We start from the raw sequence: 24766 nt of genomic DNA on the forward strand, positions 1-24766 counted from the left end.
AGCTGGTACCTGAAGCCGTCCTTGTGGCTCTCGCTCAGGTGGCAGGTGCCTCCGTGCAGACAGGGGTTCTGGATGCAGGTGTTGATGGGTACGCTGCAGTCCTTGCCCTGAGGAGAACAAGAGGGAGAGGTGACTGGTGAGGGAGGCTTCCACTGGCTGCTCCCACCCAGGAGACCCTGGCAGCTCCCAGCATCCTCTGGGGCAAAGCACAGATAAGGGTGCAAGGGACAAGACTGCGGAGGCATGCCAACAGGAGCCCTCGCCTCTGGGCCCTCCCCAGCAAGGAGGGGAGGAACGTTGGGAGCTGAAGTGTGCAGGCTCTCGCTTCACTGCTTCTGGGAATGCACACCTTCTCCACTCTAAATTGCAGGGCTAGAGCATGGTCTTTGGGTCCAGGCAAACTCAGTTTCCAACCCAGCTCCATCTCTTGCTTGGCAGACCTTGACCTTGCGTGTACCTCTTAACCTCTGCAAGCCTCTCTCTCAGGGTCCTTAAGAGAAGCCAAGTAGAGCTTTCCTGGGAGAGTGCTGCACGTTATGTCACACGCACACCGGGCATTCTGTCCATGCCAACATGATTTTACTGTGACTCTCACAGAGGACTCAATAAAATCCACAGCTTGAATAGGGCGAAGAAAGGCTGGAGTGTGGCCAACAGATGAGGTCTCTTATAGAAAGCGACAATCTCGAGGCTCATGCTTATTGGTCTGGAGAGAGGTCCAGACACAGGTATTTATTCTCAAGTTCAGCAGGTGAGCCCAATGTTACGCCAGGAGGGGACCCCCATGGCGGGCAGTTTTGGGGGTGGGGGAGTTCCTCTGGGGCAGGGCACTCCGAAGGAGATGTTTCAGTTAAGAGCCACTGTGCCCCGGAGCAGCCCAGCTCGCCTTGGCCCCCTGGCTCCTGCTTCTCCCAGACTGAGAGATGAGGGCTGTGCCCAAGTCTTGGCCAACAGTGCCTGCAGGGCCTGGAGGCACAGGACCCGGGGAGGTGTCAGCTGCACCTGTTTCTGGGCCACGGGAATCAGTGGCTGGGGCTCCTGCCAGGTAGAGAGCTCATGGCGTGCTCCCACTGCTCCCACCTGCCTGCCATCTGCCTGAGAATATCCTCTTCCTTCTGCTGCTGCTGCCGCCAGTGCTGGGATGGAAAGTGACTGTGGCTTCCTGGCTACGATGTGACTGCCGACTGGGCCCCCTGGCTTCCGGCCTAGGACAGCCTCTACTGTGGATTCTCTCAAATGCTTCTTCCTCCTTCCTCTAATGCCAGAGCCTCAGGCCCTGTCTGCTGCAGCCAGGAAGCTCGGGCCAAGTCTGTCTGATTCTCAATGCAGGTTCCTGCCCCATCACAGCCGAGGGGCAACTCGGAGGTTTCCCAAGGGAGAGGAATAGTGCCATTTGGGATGCTGTCTGGGCTTATCTTAAACCACAACCGCACAGGGCTGCCTTCCAGAAGTCAGCATGCAGAAGCGAAACTAATCCTAATTCTCGCTCCTGTTACTGAGTGCGCTTTGCATTCCAGGCCTCACGCGAAAGGTCTTACATTCCTGGTCACATCTGATGTGCACAGCCGCCCTACAAAGCTGGCTGTTATAGACGGGAAAGACAGACTTGGACATGAGGCAGGTTCCAGATGGCACAGCACAGAGTGGAACAGGCTACAGGCAGCCGAGCCTGGACTTCCAGGTCCAAAGTCAACGCTGGGAGCCTCCCTGCTGCACTGCACAGTCTGTCCCTTGAACAACACAGGTGCTGTGTGTGTGTGTGGGGGGGGGCAGCCTGGAGTGCAAACTCCGCTTTGGCTGCTCTGTGCCTTGAGGAAATGACTACTTTTCTCTGAGCCCTGTTTTTTATCCTCCATGAAATCAGAATAAGAATACAGGTTGAGCATCCTTTGTCTGTCAATCTACAATGCTCCACAACCTGAAGCTTCATAAGCACCAACGGGATGCCATATGGAAAATTCCATGTCTGACCCCACGTGATGGGTCATGGCCAAAGTGCAGGTGCACTCAAAGTATCCTACAAATCACCATCAGGCTATGCGCATGAGCTGCACATGAAACACAAATGATTTTTATGTTTAGTCTTGGGTTCCATCCCCAGGATAGTGCATTATGTATGCACAAGTCCCCAGAAATGTCTGGCCCCAAGCATTCAGACAAGGCATACTCAACTTGTACCTGTCCTAAGGGGAGGTAGTGAGTGACTGGAAAACACGTATTTGTAGGACACTAGAATGTAACAGCAGCTCTGTAAATAAGAGTGATGATGATGACAGAGTCTGAGGCAGGGAGGATTGTGGGTATTGCACACACTTGTAGGTGGGAGATGGACCAGGAAGGGAAGACAGGAGAAGGCCAGGGCCAGCCTCTTGGCTCTGGGGAACCTGCTAGCATCAGGGACTCCAGGGGGACTCCACTCCTCAGGGTGGGCTTGCCATGGAAGAAGAAAAGGTGGCAGCTCCTCCTGTCCGTTATAAAGAATACAGAGCTCCGCAAGGCAGATCCTAGTGGTGATGACAGGGTAATTAGGCCTGGAGGTGGGGATTTCTGTCACTTGCATGTCCTTGAGAAAAGTCACCATTGCCAATGCCTGGCTAATTAGCTTGATTCAGTTCCATCCAGTCTTACTTTGCTCAAATCCACGAGCTTTGCGATGCTCCTTAGCCCTCTTCACTTTCCATTCCTTATTCCATTGTGTGCGTGTGTGTGTGTGTGTGTGTGTGTGTGTGAGAGAGAGAGAGAGAGAGAGAGCGCGCACACACACGCGCGAGAGAGAATGAATACATGGCTGAAGTTCTTAGATTGCTTTAAAATAAATTGGGAGCAGCTAAGGTAGGTTGCTGTTAGTCCTTGCTACTTAAGGTATGGTCCTTGCTCCTACAGTATTGACATTGCCTGGGAGCTTGTTAAAACTGCACAGTCCCAGGCCTGACCTCAGAGCTAACGAATTAGAATCTGCATTTGAATAGATCTCCAGGGGATTCTTGTACACACTGCACTGTGAAAAAGCACTATGCTGAGCTTGAGACATTGCCCCGTGCCAGCGAAGAGTACCTTGTCACCCCATGTTAGCAGGAAGTAGCTCTAAAGACAGACCATCGTCCCTCTACCCCTCCTGGATGTTTAGGACTAGTGTAATCCCTTACAACTCCTGCTTTATAAAAAACAAAAGGGGGGAATGTTAGTAAAATGGCACAGTCTTATCTATGGCATGATCTACACCCTGACACCATCCTAGGCTCTAGTCACCGCCGCCATTGCTAGAAGCCAGGTGGCCACGTGGTCCAACCACCAGTGTCAGCCCCACCCCCATCCTAATGGGATTTGATGCTCCTACTTCCTGCCTACTTTGCCGTCCCCTGGCAAAGTTTTAAAAGGACCTGTGACTGAGCATGTGGCTCTTTTTCTCTCTGTCTCCTGCTCTCTGTCTTTCTGTCTCTGTCTCTGGATCTCTTTCTTACACTTTCCTTCTCCCCTTCTCCCTCTTTTCCTTCTTCCCCCCTTCCCTCCAGTCTGTTGAATTTTCCCTAATAAACTCTTCCCCTTAAAAAAAAAAAAAAGCACCACACTGAGACTCTGAACATGCGCAAGAAGTTACAGGACTGAATAATAATCAACCAACAGACAACTGATTTCCCCAAATCTTAAAATAGTGGCAAAATATTTTGTGAGGTGTTCACCGAATCTGGGCACCGAGGTAGGCAGAGCACTCTTTATCCTTACAACTGCTCTGCCAGTGAGCATGGCCACGCCCATCTACAGGAGGGACAGAGAGGCTTGGAAACAACCGGTGACCAGCCCCACGGTAAGGGGACAGACTTTCTTGCAACAGGCAGCTGGGCTCTGGTTTTTAACTCGTATGATGCCTTAACCTTACTTTTTGTTTTTATCCATCAAAAATAAGATAATGACACTTACGAGATGATTAACAGTACTGAGGGGCCAGCATTGTGGCACAGCGGGTAAATGGAGTGTCAATTCTAGTCCTGGCTGCTCCACTTCCAATCTAGCTCCCTGCTAATGCACCTGAGAAGGCAGCAGAAGATGGCCCAAGTATTTGGGCCCCTTACATCCATGTGGGAGACCTGGATGCAGCTCCAGGCTCCCGGCTTCGGCCTGGCCCAGACCTTTCTCTTGGGCCATTTGGGGAGTGAACTGGAGGATGGAAGATCTCTTTTTCTCTCTCCCTCTGTAACTCTGCATTTCAAATAAATAAGTAGATCTGAAAGAAAAATTAGGTGAGAAACTACTTAAAAGTTGGGACTAGAGCAGGTGTTGTGGTGCAATGGGTTAAACCACTGCTTGGGATGACTGCATCCCATATAGGAGTGTCTGGTTCACTGGTTCACATTCTGCCTACTCCATTTCCAGTTCAGCTTCCTGCTAGTGTGCCTGAAAGACAGCAAGTGATGGCCTTGCATAGCTTCAGCCATTGCAGGTATTTGGGAAGTGAACAGCAGATGGAAGATCAATCAATCTCCCTCTCTTCCTCTCTTCTCTCTGGCTCTGCCTTTTAAGCCAATCAATCAATTAGCTATTTGGACTATGTGAGATAATATATGTCAACTGCATCTCCAAGGCCTGGCATTACAGCTTAATAGATTGACAGTAGCTGTTCTCAAACAAATAGTAGTTGCTATGCTATTTTGCAATATTGTGGTTTCCCAGGGTCACACAGCTAATTGATAAAAAAAAACCTCTAGAAGTAGCTAGATCAATACCTCAACTTTGAGTTTGGTTTTGTGGATGTCTGGAGATTACTGTCAATTGGGCATCATATTAAGAACTACTACTCAGTTACTCTGCTTGTGTGGGCTCTGGCCCCAGCAAGGAGAGAGCAGGGCCATGAAATTCAGCACAAGGAGTGTGATGCCACCCACAGTTAAAGACCCCTTTGGTTCACCCCAGCTCATTTGGCAGTTGAGGAAGCAGAAGTGAGAAGAGTGGGGGCTGTCCAGGGTCCTGTAGCTGGGTAGGAAGAGGCTGCAGAGGGTCCTGCCTGGCGTTTTCCCTATGTTGTGTACCACTTTTCCCGAGCCTGGAGATTCACACAGGTCCTAAATGGTCAGGGGCCTTCACCCTCAGCTGCCATGATCACTGAGCTCACCAATGGCAGTGAAGGTAGCAGTCAAGAGCAAGGGGCCTGAAGCTTGGGACCTACACTCCCTCACCTACTATGCTCCGTTTCTGCAATTATAAAATTAGGGTCATTTAAAGAACTGTAACCTAGGGTTTGATGTGCAGTATGCAAGGAATTGCAAACACCTTCTACCTTTACTACACAGCACACAGTAGGGACTCAGTAATTGCTGGCTTCTCTTATTACTGTTGTCATCACCACCAGCACCAGTACCACCTTTATCATCACTAATTGCATCTCTACCATCATCATTATTGCTGTCATCACCATCACCACCATCATCACCATCATTATATATTCCAGACATGCCTGGGTACACCAATTTCTTAAGGGTCAAAATAATGGTTCAGATTCCTTTGAAATCTCCATTTTCAGAATCCCATCAACAAAGTCCAGACAAGTGGCATTACTTTGTAGTAATGTGCAAGTGAAGTGGCTGCACCCTTTGCTCTGACATTGGCGGCCAGGCCACCTCTGATAGTGCAGTCAAGTGTAGCTGGAAGAAGCCTGGACTTCAGATGTAGCTCCCCAGCTTTCAGACTCAGACCAATTTTAAAGAGATGGATGTGAGACTCAGAATGTGAAATAATTTACCTAAAATAGGAATGACACCACCCACCTGATGAGGTGATTATAAAAATCAGAGAAGGGAAAATATGCATAAAGTCCAGCTGAATTCTGTGCCCTTAGTTGATGATTAAAAGCATATATGTGGCCGGTGCTGCGGCTCACTAGGCTAATCCTACGCCTTGTGGCACCCGCACACCGGGTTCTAGTCCTGTTTGGGGCGCCAGATTCTGTTCTGGTTGCCCCTCTTCCAGGCCAGCTCTCTGCTGTGGCCCAGGAGTGCAGTGGAGGATGGCCCAAGTGCTTGGGCCCTGCACCCCATGGGAGACCAGGAGAAGCACCTGGCTCCTGCCTTTGGATCAGCGCCAGCGCGGTGCGCCGGCCACAGTGCGCCAGCCGCGGCGGCCATTGGAGGGTGAACCAATGGCAAAAGGAAGACCTTTCTCTCTGTCTCTCTACTCTGCCTGTCAAAAAAAAAAAAAAAACAAAAAAAAAAACTAAAAAAAAGCATATATGTATAGAACTAGGGATGTTGGAAATAAATGTATATGTCACAGTTCTAAGAAACAGACTGAAGGTTCTTGGCAATTCACATGTGATAGGCTGATCCTCGTCGTTGAAACCAGCATCTTGCCACCTGCCATTGATGGCCTATTCCACACCCTGGAGCAGTAGGCAAGGAGACAAAGGTGAAGAGAAAAGGGAGCAACAGCTTAGCCCATCAGGTGCCCACCCAATGCCAGGCATCGTCCTACGCATACTGCATGTGTTACTGCACATTTGCTTCTCACAGCAAACCTGGGGAGCAGGTGACCATGTGAGGGTGGAGAGGCTCCTGTGAAGCCACTGGCCAGTGAGTGACAAAGCTGGGTCTGTGTCTGCTGCTCTGTGTAACTGCACAGCCTGAATCTTCTCCACGGAACCCATGCCAGGAGATTCAGGGCAGCCACACCTCCTGAGCATGCCTGTGTGGAATCTGTTCTTTCCCCTGCTCACAATTGCATGTGCGTGTGCGTGTGTGTGTCTGGGACTCTGGGGAGGCTGCAGTGGCTGACTTCAAAGGGAATCCTAGGGCTCTGCTGTCTAGCGCCCATAGGTGGCACTCTGACACTGTCTGCAAGAGGTGCGGCTACAGCCCAGGAAGCCACCAGGTAGCCTCATTCCTCAGAGCAAGTCTGCCTCTCAGGCTTGTCATCACACAGGCTTAGTCCCCTGAGGACGGAGACCCGAAGATGCCAGCCCCTCTCACTCAGCCTGTCCCGGGTGGGTACAACCGATGGGCTGTGTGGCTTCCTTGGAGCCACAGCTTTCTCAGTGCGTATGGATGGATGTCCTGGGAAGGCTGAAACCTGGCGAGCTGGGAGCATCTTGCAGAAGAGGTTGGAGCCACAGATTTGCTAATGCCAGGGAGGTACTGGGAGGGGCTCAGCTACCCAGGAAACCCTCCAGGGGGAAAAGCAATGGGCTTGGCAATCAAGCAGCCCTGGGACTTAATGCCAACCCTTTGCCTACAAGGTTTCAGATATCTGGTCAAGCTGCAGGGAAGGTGTGGGACCCGGTTTCCACATTTGTCAAGTGGAAATCAATGAGACCTTCCTCAGGAGCTTGCTGGAGGTGTTTAGCAATAAAAGGGCAAGAAATGCCACGCAGAGTGCATGGCACATGGCTCACGCTGTGTGGATGTTAGTGGGAGCCAGCAGGACCCATTCTAGATGGTGCTGGGTGAGAAGAAGGGAGGGAAGGGCTGCCTTGGAACTAGGCTAGATTTCTTGGCGGGGTGGGGGGATGGGAAAGTGGGTGTTCCGACCCCCTGCTGCCCTACCTGAGACTGCGTGGTGGGCACAGCAGTCCCCAGGCTAACTCCCCATCCCTGTGCCTCATCAGGCTGCAGCCTGCACTTTCAGGGCTGGTCCTTCGGAGGGCAGAGTTTGGGTGGGGGGGAGGTTCTGAAAATCCCCTTGGAAGGACTGTCAGGGCAGGGGCTTCGGGGGATGTCTGCTTGCTTAGAAGTGTTTCTTTTTTTATATATATTATTTTTTGACAGGCAGAGTGGACAGTGAGAGAGACAGAGAAAAAGGTCTTCCTTTTGCCATTGGTTCACCCTCCAATGGCTGCCGCGGCTGGCGCACAGTGCTGATCCGATGGCAGGAGCCAGGTACTTATCCTGGTCTCCCATGGGGTGCAGGGCCCAAGCACTTGGGCCATCCTCCACTGCACTCCCTGGCCACAGCAGAGAGCTGGCCTGGAAGAGGGGCAATGGGACAGAATCCGGCACCCCGACTGGGACTAGAACCCGGTGTGCTGGCGCCGCAAGGTGGAGGATTAGCCTAGTGAGCCGTGGCGCCAGCCAGAAGCGTTTCAACTCTGACATCTCACATCCCTGGGTTCATAAAGAAAAATGCTACCCTGCCCCCTTATCTCAGAGCATCACTGTCAGGACCACCTGGCGTCCACTGTGATGAGAATGAGTGTGACCCATCAGGCAGCTCCCGCAGGCTCTTAGGACAGGAGTGCCACTGGTTGATGCTACTTTTGGGGGGTGAAAACGTATAAAGTGAGGTTACCCAGACTGCCCTTGGGGAAGGCAGGGTCAGCCAGGATGGTGCCCGTCCCTCCTGCAGGAACGGTGGGGGGTGAGGCCTCCTCCCATACCTTGTAGCTGTAGGGGCAGGTGCAGCGGTACAGCTCCACGGCGTCCTGGCTGCACGTCCCGTTGTTCTTGCATGGGCTGGAGAGGCAGGCATTGCACTTGGCCACAATGTTGATGTCTACTGGCCCTGGGCAGGAAGACCATAGCAGGTTGGCAGCAAATCCGTGAGCGGGCTCACTGTCCCGTGTCCCTTCCCCTCAGCTCCGGCCCCTTCTTCAGCCAGCTGCCAGCACCTCCCCCATCCGCATATCCAGAGGCCGCTGGAGTCCCATTAACTCAACTATTGTCCAGTGAGGAAAAATCACACTGGGACATAATTCAGAAGCACTTCTGCAGTCAAATCAATTACTGTAATTAGCCTGATCCGATTTTGGCGCTAATCTGCAAACAATGCATTGTAATTAGAACCCCCCTGGGCATCCTTTCATCCTCCAGGAAACTCCAGGCCCAGGCTCTCTATGAACCTTCCATTTCTCTGCCCTCAGAGACACCCCTCCCCAGAGAAGAGCCTGTGCCAAGCTAAGGCACAGTGCCTGAACCAAACACACACACCCCCCCAGGAAATCCTCCCTGTGAAACCCTGGAAGTCAGAAATGCACGGCCCCAGAGGACACAGCGGCGATGCTGGCGATGGGTGCCGAGGTGTGCCTAGGGTTTCAGCTGTGCCCTGCTGTCTTCAGCTGCAGGGCTGGAGACGGTCGTGGTCCCCGCACAGAGCCTTGCCAGGGGTCTGTGTCCTGCCTGAGCAGCCAGCATTGATCATGAGCACTGGATGCACAGCCCCAACTTAATGTCAGGACCGACCATCCGTGAGACCAGGGCTAACAGTCAGCAGCATGGAGCTGGGCTGAGATCAGCTCTAGTGAATGACCACTTGTTGGGGGGTGAATAGAATGGCTGGAGAATCTGTGCCAGTGGGCTCAACCTGGATCCTCATTAGAGTAAAAAGACCACCTGTCCCCCTTCACCTGGGCCTGATGGGGTTCCTGGGACAGAGCTTTCAGTGTTAAAACCAGGCAGGTCCTGGACAAACTGGGACAATTTGGGCACTCGTGCTTTGAAAATGCCTAGTCTCAGATCACATCCTTCAAAACCCAGAGGGTAGGACTCAGGCGCCAGTCATTTGTAAAGCTCTTGATTCCTGAATGTGCAGCCAAGGCAGAGAACTACTATTCTAGGGCTAGCTGGCCCTCTTCAGTATCAGAGCAGACGCCTTGGAAGCAGAAGGAAGAAAATTAAAATTAGTTTTCAACCAATGCAATGTTGCTTTTTGCTTTCAGCAGAAGTGTGGGAGCCAGCAAAGTTTAGAGAGTAATTAAAGTTTGCTGTCAAAGTAAACATTAAGGGTCTAAGACATGAACAAAGAATATTGACAAATATATAACACAAGTGAAACGTAATGTCCAAAAATTCAGGTTCCCCAATAAAGATAAAGATTAAAGATAAAATTAAAGGAGACAGAATTTTTAACCAATTGAATTCGCAATGATTACAAAATGAGACAAGATAACAGAAAAGGCACTCAAAGGGCGCTTTTGAACCCTGGATTCATCAAAACCCTTTTTAGGAATCAATTTGGGAATATTTGCGAAGACCTTAAAATGATCATATATTTTGGTTCAGTAACTTCTGTTCTCAAAATCTTATCTAAGGATATGATTTCAAATAGAAAAAGACCTTTATGCATCCATGATAGGAAAAAAAAAATGGAAATACCTTAAAGGTCAAAAACTAGAAACTGGTTAAATAAGTTGTGGTAGCATCCTGACGATCCAGAGTATGCACCCTGGAGTGAGAGCCCTGGAATTCTACTGCATGAACTTGAGAAGTCATTGAACCTTGCTAAGCTTCAGTTTTCTCATTTTCAAACATGCGGGTAATATTAAAATCTACTCCATAGGGATGCTGAGAAGTTTAAAACTGTGATATGTGAAAAGTGAGAAAATAATATATACAAAAGTGCATACCACAGTGCCTGCCACATAACAATAACTCAGTAACAGCTTATTGTTATTGTAATGATTCAGTCAATAAAACTCCAAAAGTTTGCTGTAGGAAAATGGGAAAATGCTTACGTGCTAATACATTGGGTAGATACTGCAGGTTAAAGATTTTTTTTCAACTATAGAAAAATACAAATGGAGAGAAGTCAGCGAGGAAACAGAGCTGGCCCCCTGTATCTGTGGATTCAATCGATCACGGATTGGAAACATTTGGAAAAATTCTGAATCTGTACTAAACACATGCACCCACCTTGTCTTGCCATCATTTCTTAACCAATGCAGTGCAATGACTATTTACAGGGCATTTATACTGCATTAGCCATTCTAAGTAATCTAGCGATAGTGCGTGGGTATGCATGGGTTAAATGAAAATGCTATGCTATTTTATATAAGGGAGTTGACTATCTGCAGATTGTGGTATCCTTGGGCAACCTAGAATCAATTTGCCAAGGACACTGAGGGATGACTGTATGCAGAAGTGGCATCAGAGGCCCACATCACTTTCAGCACCTGAGTCTCTCTATGACCCATGGAAGAGAGAGGGCAAGTGTTAAGAAGTCACACCAACCCAGATGCCCAGCTTTGACAGGCTGCCAGGGACATGGAAGACCCCAGAAGGGGCAAGGAAGGGTGGCGGGGGCCCGGGGGCAGCATCTACCTTTGCACTGGAATCGGTGGGTGGGGGTGGTGAGCAGCAGTCGGTCAGCCATGGACTCAGGGCTACTGCAGCGGGCGATGCCAGGCTCCTTGTATCCTGCCTTCACCCACTCGGACAGCCAACGCAGACTGCAGTCACAGTGCAGCGGGTTGGTTCCCAGCGCCCTGGGAGGAAGAACAGCAAGTTTAGACCCGGTCCCAGCCCTTAGGCTCCGTATTGCTGGCTGCCTGAAAAGCAGGATTCGCAGGCTGTAGCTAGCTTTGCTGTACCTGACACAGAGACCAGCAAAGACCGAGTCTGCTGGAGTCAATGTCACTTTTACCAGAGTGGACCTGCAATCCTGCAGTTATTTCAATCCCCACCCAAGCCCCTGCCCACCTCGGAGGCTCTGCACTCACTGCCGTATTAAAGTCAAACCTCGACTCAATCCCTAGTCCTGACCCCCTCGGGAAGCTGCTTGGACCTCTGGCTGGCTGATTCTCTGGCTCCTGTGCCTGTCTGAAGGGTCTACTGAAACTCAGGAAGCAGCTTCTGCCCATTCAGCTTGAAAACGCAGAAGAAAGGCACAGTTTAGTGCAGGGATCTCTAAAGTGGTGTCCAGGGATAAAATATCACAACTTTTTTGGTTTGCTTTAAAACATATCCATTATGATTTCTATTTTTGAACGCTTTATAATATGCTCATGTGCATACGCTGGTGTATGCACATAATATGAAAACAAATATGCAGAGAAAAAATTCTCCCTGTTAAAGATACATAACAACGACGACAATAGTAATAATAAGGAACACGTGAGATCTGTGATCTAGGGACAAGAGGTCTGGCCTAGAAGTCTGGGAAGCTGGGTGCCCCCTGAACTCTCTGGATAGTATGACTTGAAGCTACTCCTTGTCTTTATAAGCCTCAGCTCCCCCTGTGTAAAATAAGAGAGAACACCTGGTGCACAATGCAGCACGGTTAAGAATATGTGCTTTGGAGTGCAGGCAAACGCTGACTGCAACCATGGCGCTGCCACTTAGTGGTTGCACAACTCCTGGACAAAGTCTTTACCTTTCTGAACTACAATTGCATCCTACAGAAGAGCATAGAAGCGCCTCACTGATGAAAGAACTCAAGGAGATAGTTCAGCTCGAGTGCTCAGTGCGGAGTAGGTATTTTCTGCTAGCTTTTCTTAGGAAAGATTTACATGTTTTACAGAACTGATGATGTCTCAGGAGGCATCAGAATCAGAGGACAATGTGCACAGTGCGGATATGCTGTTGTAAAATGTACAGCCGTTGGCCCTCTATATCCATGGGCTCTGTATCCACCGATCCAACCAGCTGCAGATGGAAAAAACTGCAGCTGGGCCAGACACGCACAGACTCTTTTCCTGCACACGATTTCCTGGTAGATTCCGTGCCACAACTAGTCACACAGCACTTACATTGCATCGGGTAGTATCAGTTGTCTAGAGATGATCTCAAGCATTTGGGAGGATGTGCATAGGACGCAAACACCACACCCTGCTACGTAAGGGACTTGAGCATCTGTGGAGTCGGTATCCACGGGGGCCCTGTAGTCAGTGCACTCAGACACGGAGAGATACCCTATGTGCAAATGGGCAGGATGTCTACTAAAATGTCAGAAGTCACGACCCTGTCACTAGGCGCCTCACGGTGTTCTGTTTCCAGAGAATGCACGCTGGGGAGACATTCAGCTACTTACAGATGGGAAAGAGATGTGAGGTCGTTGAAGGAGCCTTCTGGAACGCTGGAAATGTCGTTGCCATGGAGGGTTCTGAGGCAGAAGGGACAGGTCAGGAGGTTACCACCAGAACAATTGTGAGCCCGGCCCAGGCTCCCTTCACTTGTACCCAGAGCTACACGCATGGTAGCAGCTGCTGCCTGCCTCCCCCCGCCCCACCGCAAGCCCCCCTTGTTGTGGGTGCAGGAATGGGCCTGTGCCCAGCCCCGCAGCAGGCATAGAGGAGGTGAGGTGGAGGGTTTGGGGAAGAAGAGGATGGGACTTTGTTATCGGATAGACGGGGTGGAATTAGCAACCAGGCCCTGTAGCTGCGCAATACTTCTGGGCTTCGATTTTTCCACCTGAAACACAGGGAGACTGATCTACCCAGTGGAGTCACTGGGACTGCAGAGCTGCTGTTCTGAGGACCTATTTATTTATTTATTTGAAAGGCAGAGTGACACATGGAGAGGGAGGAACAGAGAAGGGGCGGGAAGGAACGGAGGGAGCTATCTTCCGACTGTTGGTTCACTCCTCAAATGGCTGCAGTTCCAAGTCTAAGCTGGGAGCCAGGAACTCCCTCTTGGGTCCCCATGGCTGGTAGGGACTCAAGGACTTGGGCCATCTTCCACTGCCTTCCCAGGTACACTAGCAGGAATGCTGGATTGGAAGTGGAGCAGATGGGCCCACCCACCACACCAGCCCCAGGATGCTGTTCTTTAACTAGGGCTAAGGACTTAAGTTCTGGAGCCTGGCTGCTCACTGTCAGACCCTGAATCTGGCCCTTGTGTGACCACAGCAAAATGACTTACCCCGTCTGTGCCTTGGCTTCCTACTGTGAAATGGGAATGAAAGTAACACTCGCCACACAAAGTTGCTGTGGATACACAAGAACCTGGCTTTTTCTAAGTACTAAATGATAAGCCATTATTAGTATATGCTAAAGTGTCTTTAATTACTGAGACACACACACACACACAGATATCAGTTGAATCTATAGTTCCAAATGCCTGCAAGGGCAGGGCTGGGTCAGGCCAAAGCAGAGAACTCAGTCCAGGCATCCTAACTGCTAGGCCAAGTGTCCACCGCTGTGAAGGGGTCTTAGAGAATATTTGGTACAGGTCAAGGAGCTCACTAAATTGGTCCCCTTCACAGTCACCTGAAGAGGTTTTAGGTGGATTGAGGAATGCCATTAATCCCAGCTTGGAGGCCAGAGAAAGGGGCCACTCAGGAAATTGGCTGGCGCTAAATTCTTCTTTATGGTAAAGGGTTTGGTATCAGCCACAGACATCACAGTCTGGCACCTGTGAGATCTGAGTGTGTCTATTGACAGCACGTTCAAGAGGCCAGACTTAGGGTTTGGTCTCCAAAATGCAAGGTGGGTGAAAGGCACAGGCTCCTGAAGGTGTCTTTAACAAGTGATGGGCACTGCCATCTATGCTGCAGATACAGCACCCTTAAGGTAAGGATTGCTAACTTTAACACAGAGAGTCCCAGTCAACCGGAGCCAATTAGCATTGACAGTACAAGGACAAACACGACAGGCTAGTAACTAACGAATCTGCTCTTCTGTTTTCAATGAAACTGAAGTTAGCCTGCCTTGGGTCTTTGGGTGCGATACAGACAGGGGGGACACGTAACACAGTCAGTGGCTCCTACGTGGAGTGAGCCCTGGAGCCAGTGCACATGCAGACAGACGCCTAGGCCCTGTTCCCACAGGGTCCGAGTCCATGAGTCTGGGACAGGCCTGAGCCTCTGCATCTCCAACAAGCTCCCCGAGGGTGCTGATTGTTGGTCCTTCTGAGACCACTTCACAGAGCAAGGGCTTAGAAAGGTTTCTCCTATTGCTTCAAGGTGAGGGCTGCCTTTCCCCCCCCCTTTTTTTTTTTTGACAGGCAGAGTGGACAGTGAGAGAGAGAGACAGAGAGAAAGGTCTTCCTTTTCTGTTGGTTCACCCCCCAGTGCCTGCTGTGGCCATTGTGCTGCAGCTGGCGCACCGTGCTGATCTGATGGCAGGAGCCAGGTGCTTCTCCTGGTCTCCCATGGGGTGCAGGGCCCAAGCACTTGGGCCATCCTCCACTGCACTCCCAGGCCACAGCAGAGAGCTGGCCTGGAAGAGGGGCAACTGGGACAGAATCCGGCGCCCTGACCAGGACTAGAACCCGGTGTGCCGGCGCTGCAGGTGGAGGATTAGCCTAGTGAGCCACAGTGCTGGCCTGCCTCCCTTCTCTTTCAGCACCGTTCTCCTATCTCCATTCCTCCTCATGGTTGTCAGTCCCAACACCACCAGCTCCTTCTCCTCTCTCCTTTTTCAAGGTGAAAGCCCCCTCCACTCTTATGTAGCCAGGATGGCAGAAAGACCTGAAACAGTTCTCCAGGTGGTCTCCCACCTCCCCAGGTAAGAGGGGGCTGGGAACCTTTCCTAACACTTTGTAGCCTTCTGAAGTCTCTCCTGCATGCAGTTACTTATAAATCACACCCTCCTCTGCTGGCCACTCACTTGGATGGCAAACGCACCCATGCCCAATGTGAACCATTTCAGAGTGAGGCCAGGGCCCCTGGGAGGCATGGAGCCACCAAATGACCCCAAGGCAGCACGGGCACTGGGACACCTGCAGGGCATACTCCCGCTGGCTATGACCGGGGCTGTGGCCCTGTCTGTGAACTGCAAGGTAACAAGGCCGCCATTTGCTGGGACAGCTCCAAAGAAATCTGCCCACACTGCAGGACTCGCTCCTGGTGCTTCTGGTTTGGCCCCTGAAGACGACTCTAGTATGTTAAACCACCATCCTAAGTGAGGCCAGGGAAGCCGACGAATGTGGCCAGCCAGGAAGCACTTAGGGCCTCCTTCTCTTTCTTCTCCCCCACTCCTTACACCTTACAGGGCCTGGGGCTGGCAGGCAACTCTCTGACCCAACAGCTCAACCAGTGTGTGTGTGACCCCCCTCCCGTCCTGATTCTTAAGGGATGTGAGAGGCAAACACGGGAAAGTTAGGATGCAGACAAGGGCTGTGCTGGGGCAACACTGGGGCCTAACCATCCCTTACCAATGTCTGGGCTACCTGAACCGGAGTCTCTGAATCTCCAGTGGCTCACAGTCTGGGTGATGGGTGGTAGAAAACATCCTAGTCCCAAACGTGGCCAGCACAGGCAGCTTCTCTTCTGAGCAGGCTAGGCCACTCCCAGGTGACCTGGGGGCCAAAAACTAAGGCCCTAGAGACAGACTGCCTGGAATTCTTTGTCTGATACTCGCTGGCCCCATGAGCTGAGAAGATGGGCTTGGCCTCTCTGTGTCTCAGTCGGCTCATCTCTAAAACGCAGCAAGTCTTAGTTGTGGCTTGTAGTAGCAGACGACCTTTTGGGGGTGTGGGTTGCTCTGCATTGGTGCCCTCCTTTCTGGAGCAGCTCCCCCCTTTTTCCTCGAGGAGTCATCCCTTCTCCAACTCTCAGGCCAGGCAGTTTGGCCTCCTGGGGAGCTGGAGCCAAGGCATTACCAATATGAGTCACAATGATTACTTTGCGGTTGGATCTAATAGGTATTGGGGTTCAGAAAGCAGCATTTCTGAGGATGGTGCGCTGAAGTGCCGAGCCAACAAAGCAGCTCCCAGGGCTCTCTGCCCTTTCCCTCTTTCTCTTCCGAAGCACACGAATGAGCTTTCCCTGATGATCCCTTATCTACCTAAAGACCAGATCCAACACAGGGGAATCCGTCTCCAACCTTCCCACTAAAATGTCATTAACCAAGGGAGGTTGAACTTGAATCACAGAGGAAGAGACTGAAAACCAAACACCACACCTAGAGTTCAGAGGAACACTGTCCCAGGCCATTTTCTGTCCTTCAGGCTTCTTCTCTCCCCTAAAAATCATTCATCTGCTCGTCTAAACTTGTCTATAGTTCCACATTCCCATGTTCCCTACGAAGAGGGTATTTAAGCCTCAATCCACCTGGCCCTTCTTTGAGTTCTCCTATTTTATAGGGCTCCTGTACACATTCACTTTAATACCTTTGCACGCCTTTTCTCCTGTTCATCTATTGTCAGTTCATTCCAGAAGACCCAGGCTTGAACCTGGAACTCTCTGGGCTTTCTCTGGAACTACAAAGTCAGAGGCCGTGTCATTTTGTGGGCTGCTAAGCAGTGAGATTAGTGTGAACTTCCCACCCATTGGGCCCCCAGGGTCTTAAATGGGGAAAGACTGACAGGGGAAGAAACCCACTCAGGAGGGCAGAGCTGAGGGGCAGAGACAGACCTATCTCTAGCAGTGTTTGGGGGAACCTGCAGCCCTGAAGTCCATAAGCCACCAGACGACCCACTGTAGCCCTGGGCTTGTGCGGTGTGAGCTGGTTACCTTTCCCGTTAGTGGGGAAGACATCCAACCATTTCAGAAGCTAGTCGTGAGGCCACTCCATCACGTTAGCTGTGGTTCTTGATACCTTGGTCCCAACTCCTCCTCCATGGTCAAGGGTGCATTCTGGGGCCAACCCTCTTCAGAGAGTAATCCACATCTCAAAGGCAGCAGTGAACCCTGGGACGAGGACTAGGAGCTGAATCTGGGCACACTGGAGTCCTCTTACCCTCCTCCCCAAGCCATGCATTCGGCAAGGAAGAAAACGCTTCATTTAAAAACAGGCCATGCCCCTCCAATCTTCTGGCAAAGTCTGAAATGGGTGGGGCTGAAGATAGAGGACAACCCGGCTGGGGAAGAAGGGAGAATGTGGTAGAAAGGACACTGGGCTAGGCGTTGGAGACCTGGGACCCAGCCTTGGTTCCACCTGCACCCTCTGGCCTTCTGCCAGGGCCCCTGCCTGCTCCTAACCACAGAAGCCACGTTTCAGCCACATCTTAGCTTCCTGTGACTCCTCTAGTACATACACCCTTCCTGCCTGCAGGGCCTCTGTGCAGGGCACTTCCATTCTCCCTGCCTAGAACGTTCTTCCCTCCCTTAGCTGTTTGAATAAACCCCCACACTGTTCTCTGCACCAGCCTTGGAAGCAGAGGCTAACAGGAGTGATTCTGCAAGAGAACAGTCTTGGGTCCAAATCTCACCTTTGGTATTTACTGGTTTGCGTCACTTTGGGCAAGTTACTTAATAGTGTTCAGCCTCAGTCTACTCATCTGGGAAGTGGGGATAATAGTGCTTCACAGAATGAAGAGTGAATGCAATGTTACTAAGGCACTTAGCCCTGTGTGCTGGGCCCAGCTGTGTGAGAGATGTCAGGGGTGATGATTAACCCTCCTTTCGGAGAGCCCCCCACAGGGCCACGACTGGGTTAAGTGCCTCCTACTTGGATCCACGGGGTCCCTTTCCCAGGGACTGCTCATTTATCTATCTGTTTCCCCTCTAGACCAAGAGCTCCCTGAGTGCAGCAATATTTGTCTTTTTTTGCTGTGGGTAGCACAGCCTCTAACCCACAGCAGCCATTCAGGAAGCAATGAGAGTAAATACTGAACCAACCATTAAACCTTTAGGATCCATCTCCTCATCTTACAAATCAGAGGTATGGACAGGAGAGGTCCTTAGGTGCCCTCTTCATTTCTAAAATTCTATAGATCAGCTTTATGTGTTGATTTTTATTTTGGAACCATCAAAGGACAGAGCCTGGAGCACGCTTTGGCATTTCTAAGAAATCATTTTTTGTTTCACCAGAAGAATTTTCTCACGCTCAACAGTAGGTTAAGGGTGGGATGAGGTTGTCTGGGAAGGGAGTGAGCTGTTCATCTCAGAAGGTAATCAAGTGAAGGGACAATGGAGTCCTCTGCAGGGATATTGGTGGGAGGATTCACGCAACTGGTAGAACCATGAGGAATGGCCGCTGGCGTACAAACAGCACAATTACCGCAGGGACCAGGAGCCAAACACTGTGGGAATGACAAAGGGGAACCATACATCTCCCTCGCAAGCACACTCCGAAATTGCCTGGCCACTGCTAACCGATTCCAGGTGGCACTTCCATGGTGGGGGCTGGGGAGTGGCATTGGGGACCACACACATGCCAGGCATGTGCCTCTGTGTGGGTCAAAGATCAGGCAATGCCTGGATTCCAGAAGGACAAGAACACCTCAACAATGCTGTCATCTGGCTGCCTGTAGAGCAGGGGCGTCTTGTGTTCACACAGTGCTTTGTACTCAGGGATCCCTCAGCCCCTCCTGTCCTGTTCTCTGAACTGCATTCCCATCCATGGGCCGACACGCCTGCGCCTGCACACGCACCAGTGCCAGCCTCTCGTCTTGCTTTCCAGATCGCTTTTCAGCCTCTGATTCGCACCCAGCTCCCTTGCCCCTGACACCCGGCAAACCCCGGATCTCTGGTCATTTCTGAGATTGTAATCAGAGAAGCAGTGCCCTTCAGAAATGGCGAAGGAAGATCTAAATGCTCAAATACTGTTGCAGGAAATGGTCATTCCGACTTTCAAAAAAATCTTTTTCCCTCCATCTAATTCCCTAAATTGTATTTACTGGCTTTGTTCATGCTCAACTTTGCCTTCATGTATCACGGGAATGGTCTGATACTGAGAGCTAGCTACTGCTGATATTTTCATTGGTTCCTGTATAGTCTTTCTTTATACATATATGTATTTCCAGGCTATAATTGTGACATATGCACAAGTTAATTTGTCTCTCCCTGTAAACGCTCTGTGCTAAACACCTTCCCATGCTGCTGCTGAGTTTTCCTCTCTTAGCAGTCGCACTTGGCTGAATGGTTGCAGATGCTTCCCTCAAACATTTCCCCACTGCAGCCTTTGTAGGTAACATTTAAAATTAGGTTAACAATAATAGTACTGCAAAGATCTCATGCACAGAACCTTCCCCTTCTTTAGGATTACTCTTTAACATAAATTCCTACATGTGCAATTACTGCGAGAAAGGATACAAATATCATAAAAGAAATATAGCTCATAAACATTTTGATGTTTCCTGAATTGGCCCTTGTTGAGAAAATGTTTGCTCCCTATTGAGGCAGGCGGTTGGGTTGAAGGGTTCTTAGATCCCTTTTCACCCAGGAGGTCTCATGGTCCCAAAAGGATTCTGCTAGAAGCCTACTCATTCTTAATTCAAGACTCAATGCCCAGCCTGTTGTTGGTTTACCTGTGCTTTGATGAGCTCATGATAGTGGCAGTGCCCCGGAAGAGAAAACCCAGGACAGGCTGGTAGTGTTCACTCCTCCAAACCTCACTTACTAGATGGATGCACAGGCAAATGTTTTCTCTCTCTCCCTCTTCCATGCTGAATGGCCCCAGACAGAACTACTATAATGACGAATCTACACACAGAGATACCCTTACAACTGGCAAGTCCCGCCCCTCCAGCGGCAAATTCCTGCCCAGAGCTGCCAGCCTAGGAGGGGAGACAGGAGGGTGGGATTGACGGGGACCATGGCCAATGGCAGAGGGAGCTGGCCCTCTGGTCAGTGAGCCAAGCCCCTCTCCTGGTGTGTTCAACTGGAGACAGAGAAATGGTTCTGCTGATGTTTCCATTCTCAAACTCCCCAGAGAAGGTGGATAATAAATAAGTGACAGTAACAGATTGCACACTGTCAGCTCGGGCACTTCTTTGCCCCCAGAGAATTGATTTTTAATAACAGCGCAGATGACACGTGGCGGGAGTTGTCGCTGACACGGGTGTTTTGTGGGCCTCAATAAATCACATCGGCTTGGAGCCTGTGGAATGGACCAGTTCTACTGGGTGCTGTCTGCTGCCTGCTCCTGGGCCCTGAGAAGAGCGCCAGGGCTCTGAGTCACAAGGCAGGGCTCTGCGGCCTCCTGACTGCTGCATCTTGGCCAGTTACAGCACTCACTGGGCCTCAGTTTCCTCGTCTTTAACATGGGCATCATCTTCGCTGCCTCACAGCACTACTGCAGAAAGTGAGCTGAAGGAATGGCCATGAAAAGTCCCATCCAATATGTTGGTGACTTTTAGAGCACTAACCGGCCAGAAACTTGAGAAGGGTTGGGGCACAGTCTCTGACAACCATGTTCTCACACCAAAACCACTCAAGGGTGACCTTCAAACCTACAATTCAAAGGATCTTCTTTTGTCAAGAAAATAGGTACAAGATGGGAAGGCAGAAAAGTCGGGTGACATTTGGGCTCCCAGTTGGGGGTGGCAATGGGGAACCCTTGGGCTGGGGCACACTATGATATGGGAATAGCAATAACAAATGAATATTAAGTGTTTACAGTGACCAGGGCTAAGCTAAATGCTTTATATACAGTATCTCATTTAATTCTCATTAATACCTGGTGAGGCAATTGCCATCATTATTCGTTTCTATGGATGAAGAGGCACACAGTGAGGTGGGAGGGTATGGAAGCAGGTGGACTGCATGGCCATCTACTCTTTGCATGGAGCTCATCTGCCTCAAGTGGGTCACCCCATACTCATGCATGGCTCAGGGCCAGACAGGTGATGGGGGCACATTAAGGAGGCTGCCCAAAGGGCCGGATGCTGGATGACCAAGGCAGGGCCCTGGTATAACCACACAAGGCAAATTCCCTAGAGAATGTAAATCAGGATTTCCTAATTTCCTAAACCTTCTGACAGTGGCAGCTGACTAAAGCCTTGGGTTTCTGTTTGTTTTTAAAGACACTGCTGCCCCACTGCTATCTAACCGCTGCCTGTGAGCTGCGGGGGCCCCGGGCTCCCAGCCTGTGGTCTCTGGTGTACCAGCTCTGCTGCCTTGCAGGGCTAACAGAGTCGCATCACCCCTCTGAAGCCACAGGGGACAACTGTGCACAGAACCAGCAGCGGAATGCCAAGGGCAGGGCATAACGGCACGTCGGAACCCACACAAGGGAGGCGCTGTTGATCCCATGCGACACAGAGAGACGCGCCGCAGCCGTGGGGTGAAGCCGTTTGCTCCAGGCTCCACAGGTGGCACCGGGCTGACTCGCAAGGCTCTGCTCTCTCTACCCCTGCAGCAAAGAGTGGGGAGACACACTGGGGGTGGAGTGGGCTCTGAGCAAGGGGAAGCGAGGGCTCACGGGGCTCCCTGCTGTTACCCAGGGCTGGGTAAGGGCAGTGGGGTACTCACAGCACTCGGAGAGACCGCAGTCCGTTGAAGGCATGGACGGGGATGCAGCGCAGCCGGTTGTAGCTCAGGATCCTGGGGAAGCGGAGACACGTGTGCTCCCGGCTGCTCCCATTCCCAGCTCCTCACGGGAGCACTGTCTACACAGCACATCCAGCCAGGCAAATGGCTTCTTTATCTTTCCAATTTTAATAGACTGACCAAAGCACCCCACGAGCACAGGGAAGAGAGCATCTCCCAGCATTCAGGAAGCTCCCTGGCTATATCTTCCCTGTGTCCTCGCCTGTCCCACTGTGGGGCTGGCTCCTTGCCCAGCTTCTCCATTCCCCACCTCCACTGCCCAGTGGGGAGTGCTGAAGGACACAAAGCTAATGGGAAACACAGGGTCTGGGCAACACGTAATTGTGGTGAGAAACCCTCCCCAGGGAAAGCAAATGCACTCCAAAGAGAACCTTCTCCCAAGGAATTAGGTTCTGGCTCCCGTGTCACTGCCCAGGCCGCTGGGTTCTGAGCTGTTCTGTTTTCTTTCTGCTGTCTGAGCTCTAACCTGTGCTGGGGCAGCCACAGCCCTGAGGATCACCAGAGCAGAGAACCTGGATCTGAGGGGACACGGTCAAGGGTGGCCGTTCCCTGTGAGGCCAGGGGCACGGGGACTGCGGCACGTCACGGTACTCACAGAGTGGAGAGGTGGGACATGTTACTGAAGGTGTAGTTGGTCAGCATGCCGATGCTGTTGTTGCTCAGGTCACTAGGAAACAAACACAGGGGCATGCGATACTGTTAGTTGCCTATGAATAAGGCTACACTCAGTGATCACACCTGCCTGCCTGCCTGCCGTCCATTCATCCATCTACCCACTCACATCCCCCCCCCCCCCCCGCCATGGACCCACCCACCCATTCATCCACTCACCTCTTTATCCACCTGCCTACTAACCTACCCACCCACCAATCATCTGTTCAGCTATCCATTCATTCACCCACCCACTCATTCTTTCATTCAAATACTCATTTTTCCTTTCAAATACCTATGCAATCATTCAAGCAATTGTCATCCATCCATCCTTTTATTCATTCAGCTATTCAATCATTCAGTTACATGTGTATTCATTCATTTTATTTGACCAACAAAACATAATGGATATGATAACAATGCCTCATTTTAGTACCCTCCCCTCCCCACCCACCATCAACTCTTCTTTCAACAGTGCCCACCCTCCTCTTTTGGTATTCATTTATTCCACTCTATCAATACTGTTGATGGGGGAGGACTCTCCTCTCAGCCACAACTCTCATCCAGGATAAACAGAAATGGAAACATCCGAGCAGTGGCACCACCGGCTGCCCAGAAGCATCCACAGCCAGAGGAGCTTGAAATGCCGGATGCCTGTCACCTCTGCCCAGATAATTTAATTTCACCCGAAGAACACTGGACTGGAGCATTAGTACTCAACACAGAAATGACACCAGCCACTCAAGAGATGCCTCTAACGGGCTGAGGTCAAGAACCATCACTCTAGAGCATGGTTCTCAACTGGAAGGCACTTCTGCTCCCCCAGTGACAAGTGGCAGTGTCTGGGGACATTGTTGGCTGTCCATGCTGGGGGGGAAGTGCTGCTGGCATTGAGTGGGGGGTGGCCAGGGATGCTGCTGAACACCCCACAATGTCCGTGATGGCCCCAGCAGCTGAGAAGGGTGAGAAGGATCTCTTCCCAGAGCCCTGAGTTCTGAGGCTGAGAAGTCCTCTTCTAGACGGTGGCTGTGAGGAGATCCAGGAACGCAGCCCTAGGGCAGATCCCCTCTTCTCCCAGGGGTGAGAGGCTCTTTCCTTCTGAACGGGCTCTCACGTGCCCCATGGGCTCTCACGTGCCCCATGGATTGCTTCCCTGTCCCTCCCCTGCAAGCAGACATGGGCGTCTTGCAAAGACCCTTCACCCAGGGAGCTGTTTTACACCCCCAGGTCCCCTTGTGGCAAGGCAGTGAGGAGCCGCAGCTCACGGGCTGCCTGGGTTTCTGGGCCCTGCTCCTCAGTAAGGGGTTCTCCTGTATCTTGGCAAACTTGCAGTGAATGGCAGATGCCACCTGAAGGACCCTACATCTGGATCATCCATTTGGGACAATTTCTGGGCACCTGCAGAAGGAGGAAGAGTAAGTGTGCACTTATGGTTCCCAGGTGGCTGCAGCTCACAAGAATGGGCGACTGACGAGGCTCAGGAAGTTAATCTGAAAACTGGGAGGGCAGGGGTGGCCGTCTTCCCCCAGGCCAGGAGGAGGGTGGTATAGACGGCCCACGACCCGGGCTCTGGGTATTTCTGTAGGGAGGATTCCACGGGCGAGTCGCGGCACATCAGGCTGCTCTGCGCCTCTTGGCTGCCTCTCCCTGCTCTGCTCAGGAGAAATTGCAGAAATGCCGCATCGGTCTGCAGCATCTCTCTCTCTTACCCTCCACAGCAGTTTCCCCAAGAGCCCTGCCCAGGCCCAGAAGAGAAAGAGAAATATCCCACCCAACGCGCCTTACATCAGTGTCAGGTGTCGGAGGGCAGACAGCTCTCTGGGCACAGCTGTTAAGTGGTTTCCTTCCAGGTACCTGAAAGAGAGGTGCAGAGTGACAACACTTGAGAAAGAGACCCTACATGAATTATCACTTTCTCAGACTTCCCAAGTGAGGCTGGGTTCCCACTCCACTCCCCTTCTGAGCTCCCTCCCCTCCCCTTCAAAGCACAGAGTCCATTTATCATCTAGTATTTATTTGTGTGATTTTTCAACCAATGACATTTTCCTTTACTGGGCTGATGAGTTCCATGTCGTCAGGGCTCTGGTCTAAAACTGTCCCCTGTTGAGAGTCCTCCCAAGACTGCTCTCAAACAACCATTTGTTTAATAAAGAAAGTACCCGCTCTATGCTCAGCTCTCACAATCTCCTTATGTGGCAGGAACTCACACGGAGGAAGCAGAAGTTCAAAGATGTTTAAACACTTGTCCAAGGTCACACAGCAA

General features: G+C 51.2%; 1 protein-coding gene and 1 long non-coding RNA gene across 2 annotated transcripts in view; one reads left to right on the forward strand and one right to left on the reverse strand.

The window, feature by feature from the left end:
• The window catches only part of SLIT3 (slit guidance ligand 3), a 642229-nt gene that overhangs the window by 37983 nt on the left and 579480 nt on the right, over window positions 1-24766 (reverse strand). Inside the window, exons 21-27 of the mRNA XM_002710368.5 lie at window positions 24289-24357; window positions 22448-22519; window positions 21775-21846; window positions 12727-12798; window positions 11019-11182; window positions 8360-8484; window positions 10-107 (exon numbers count right to left, since the gene is read on the reverse strand). Of these exons, the coding sequence (XP_002710414.3) occupies window positions 10-107; window positions 8360-8484; window positions 11019-11182; window positions 12727-12798; window positions 21775-21846; window positions 22448-22519; window positions 24289-24357 (672 nt within the window). The remainder of the gene's footprint in view (window positions 1-9; window positions 108-8359; window positions 8485-11018; window positions 11183-12726; window positions 12799-21774; window positions 21847-22447; window positions 22520-24288; window positions 24358-24766) is intronic.
• Window positions 12803-24765, forward strand: LOC138850210 (uncharacterized). Its single transcript, XR_011389888.1, has 4 exons — window positions 12803-12991; window positions 15061-15142; window positions 23836-23918; window positions 24222-24765. It is a non-coding gene; the product is annotated as an uncharacterized lncRNA (long non-coding RNA).

Source organism: Oryctolagus cuniculus, chromosome 6 (assembly GCF_964237555.1).
Source record: "Oryctolagus cuniculus chromosome 6, mOryCun1.1, whole genome shotgun sequence".
NCBI classification, from domain to species: domain Eukaryota; kingdom Metazoa; phylum Chordata; class Mammalia; order Lagomorpha; family Leporidae; genus Oryctolagus; species Oryctolagus cuniculus.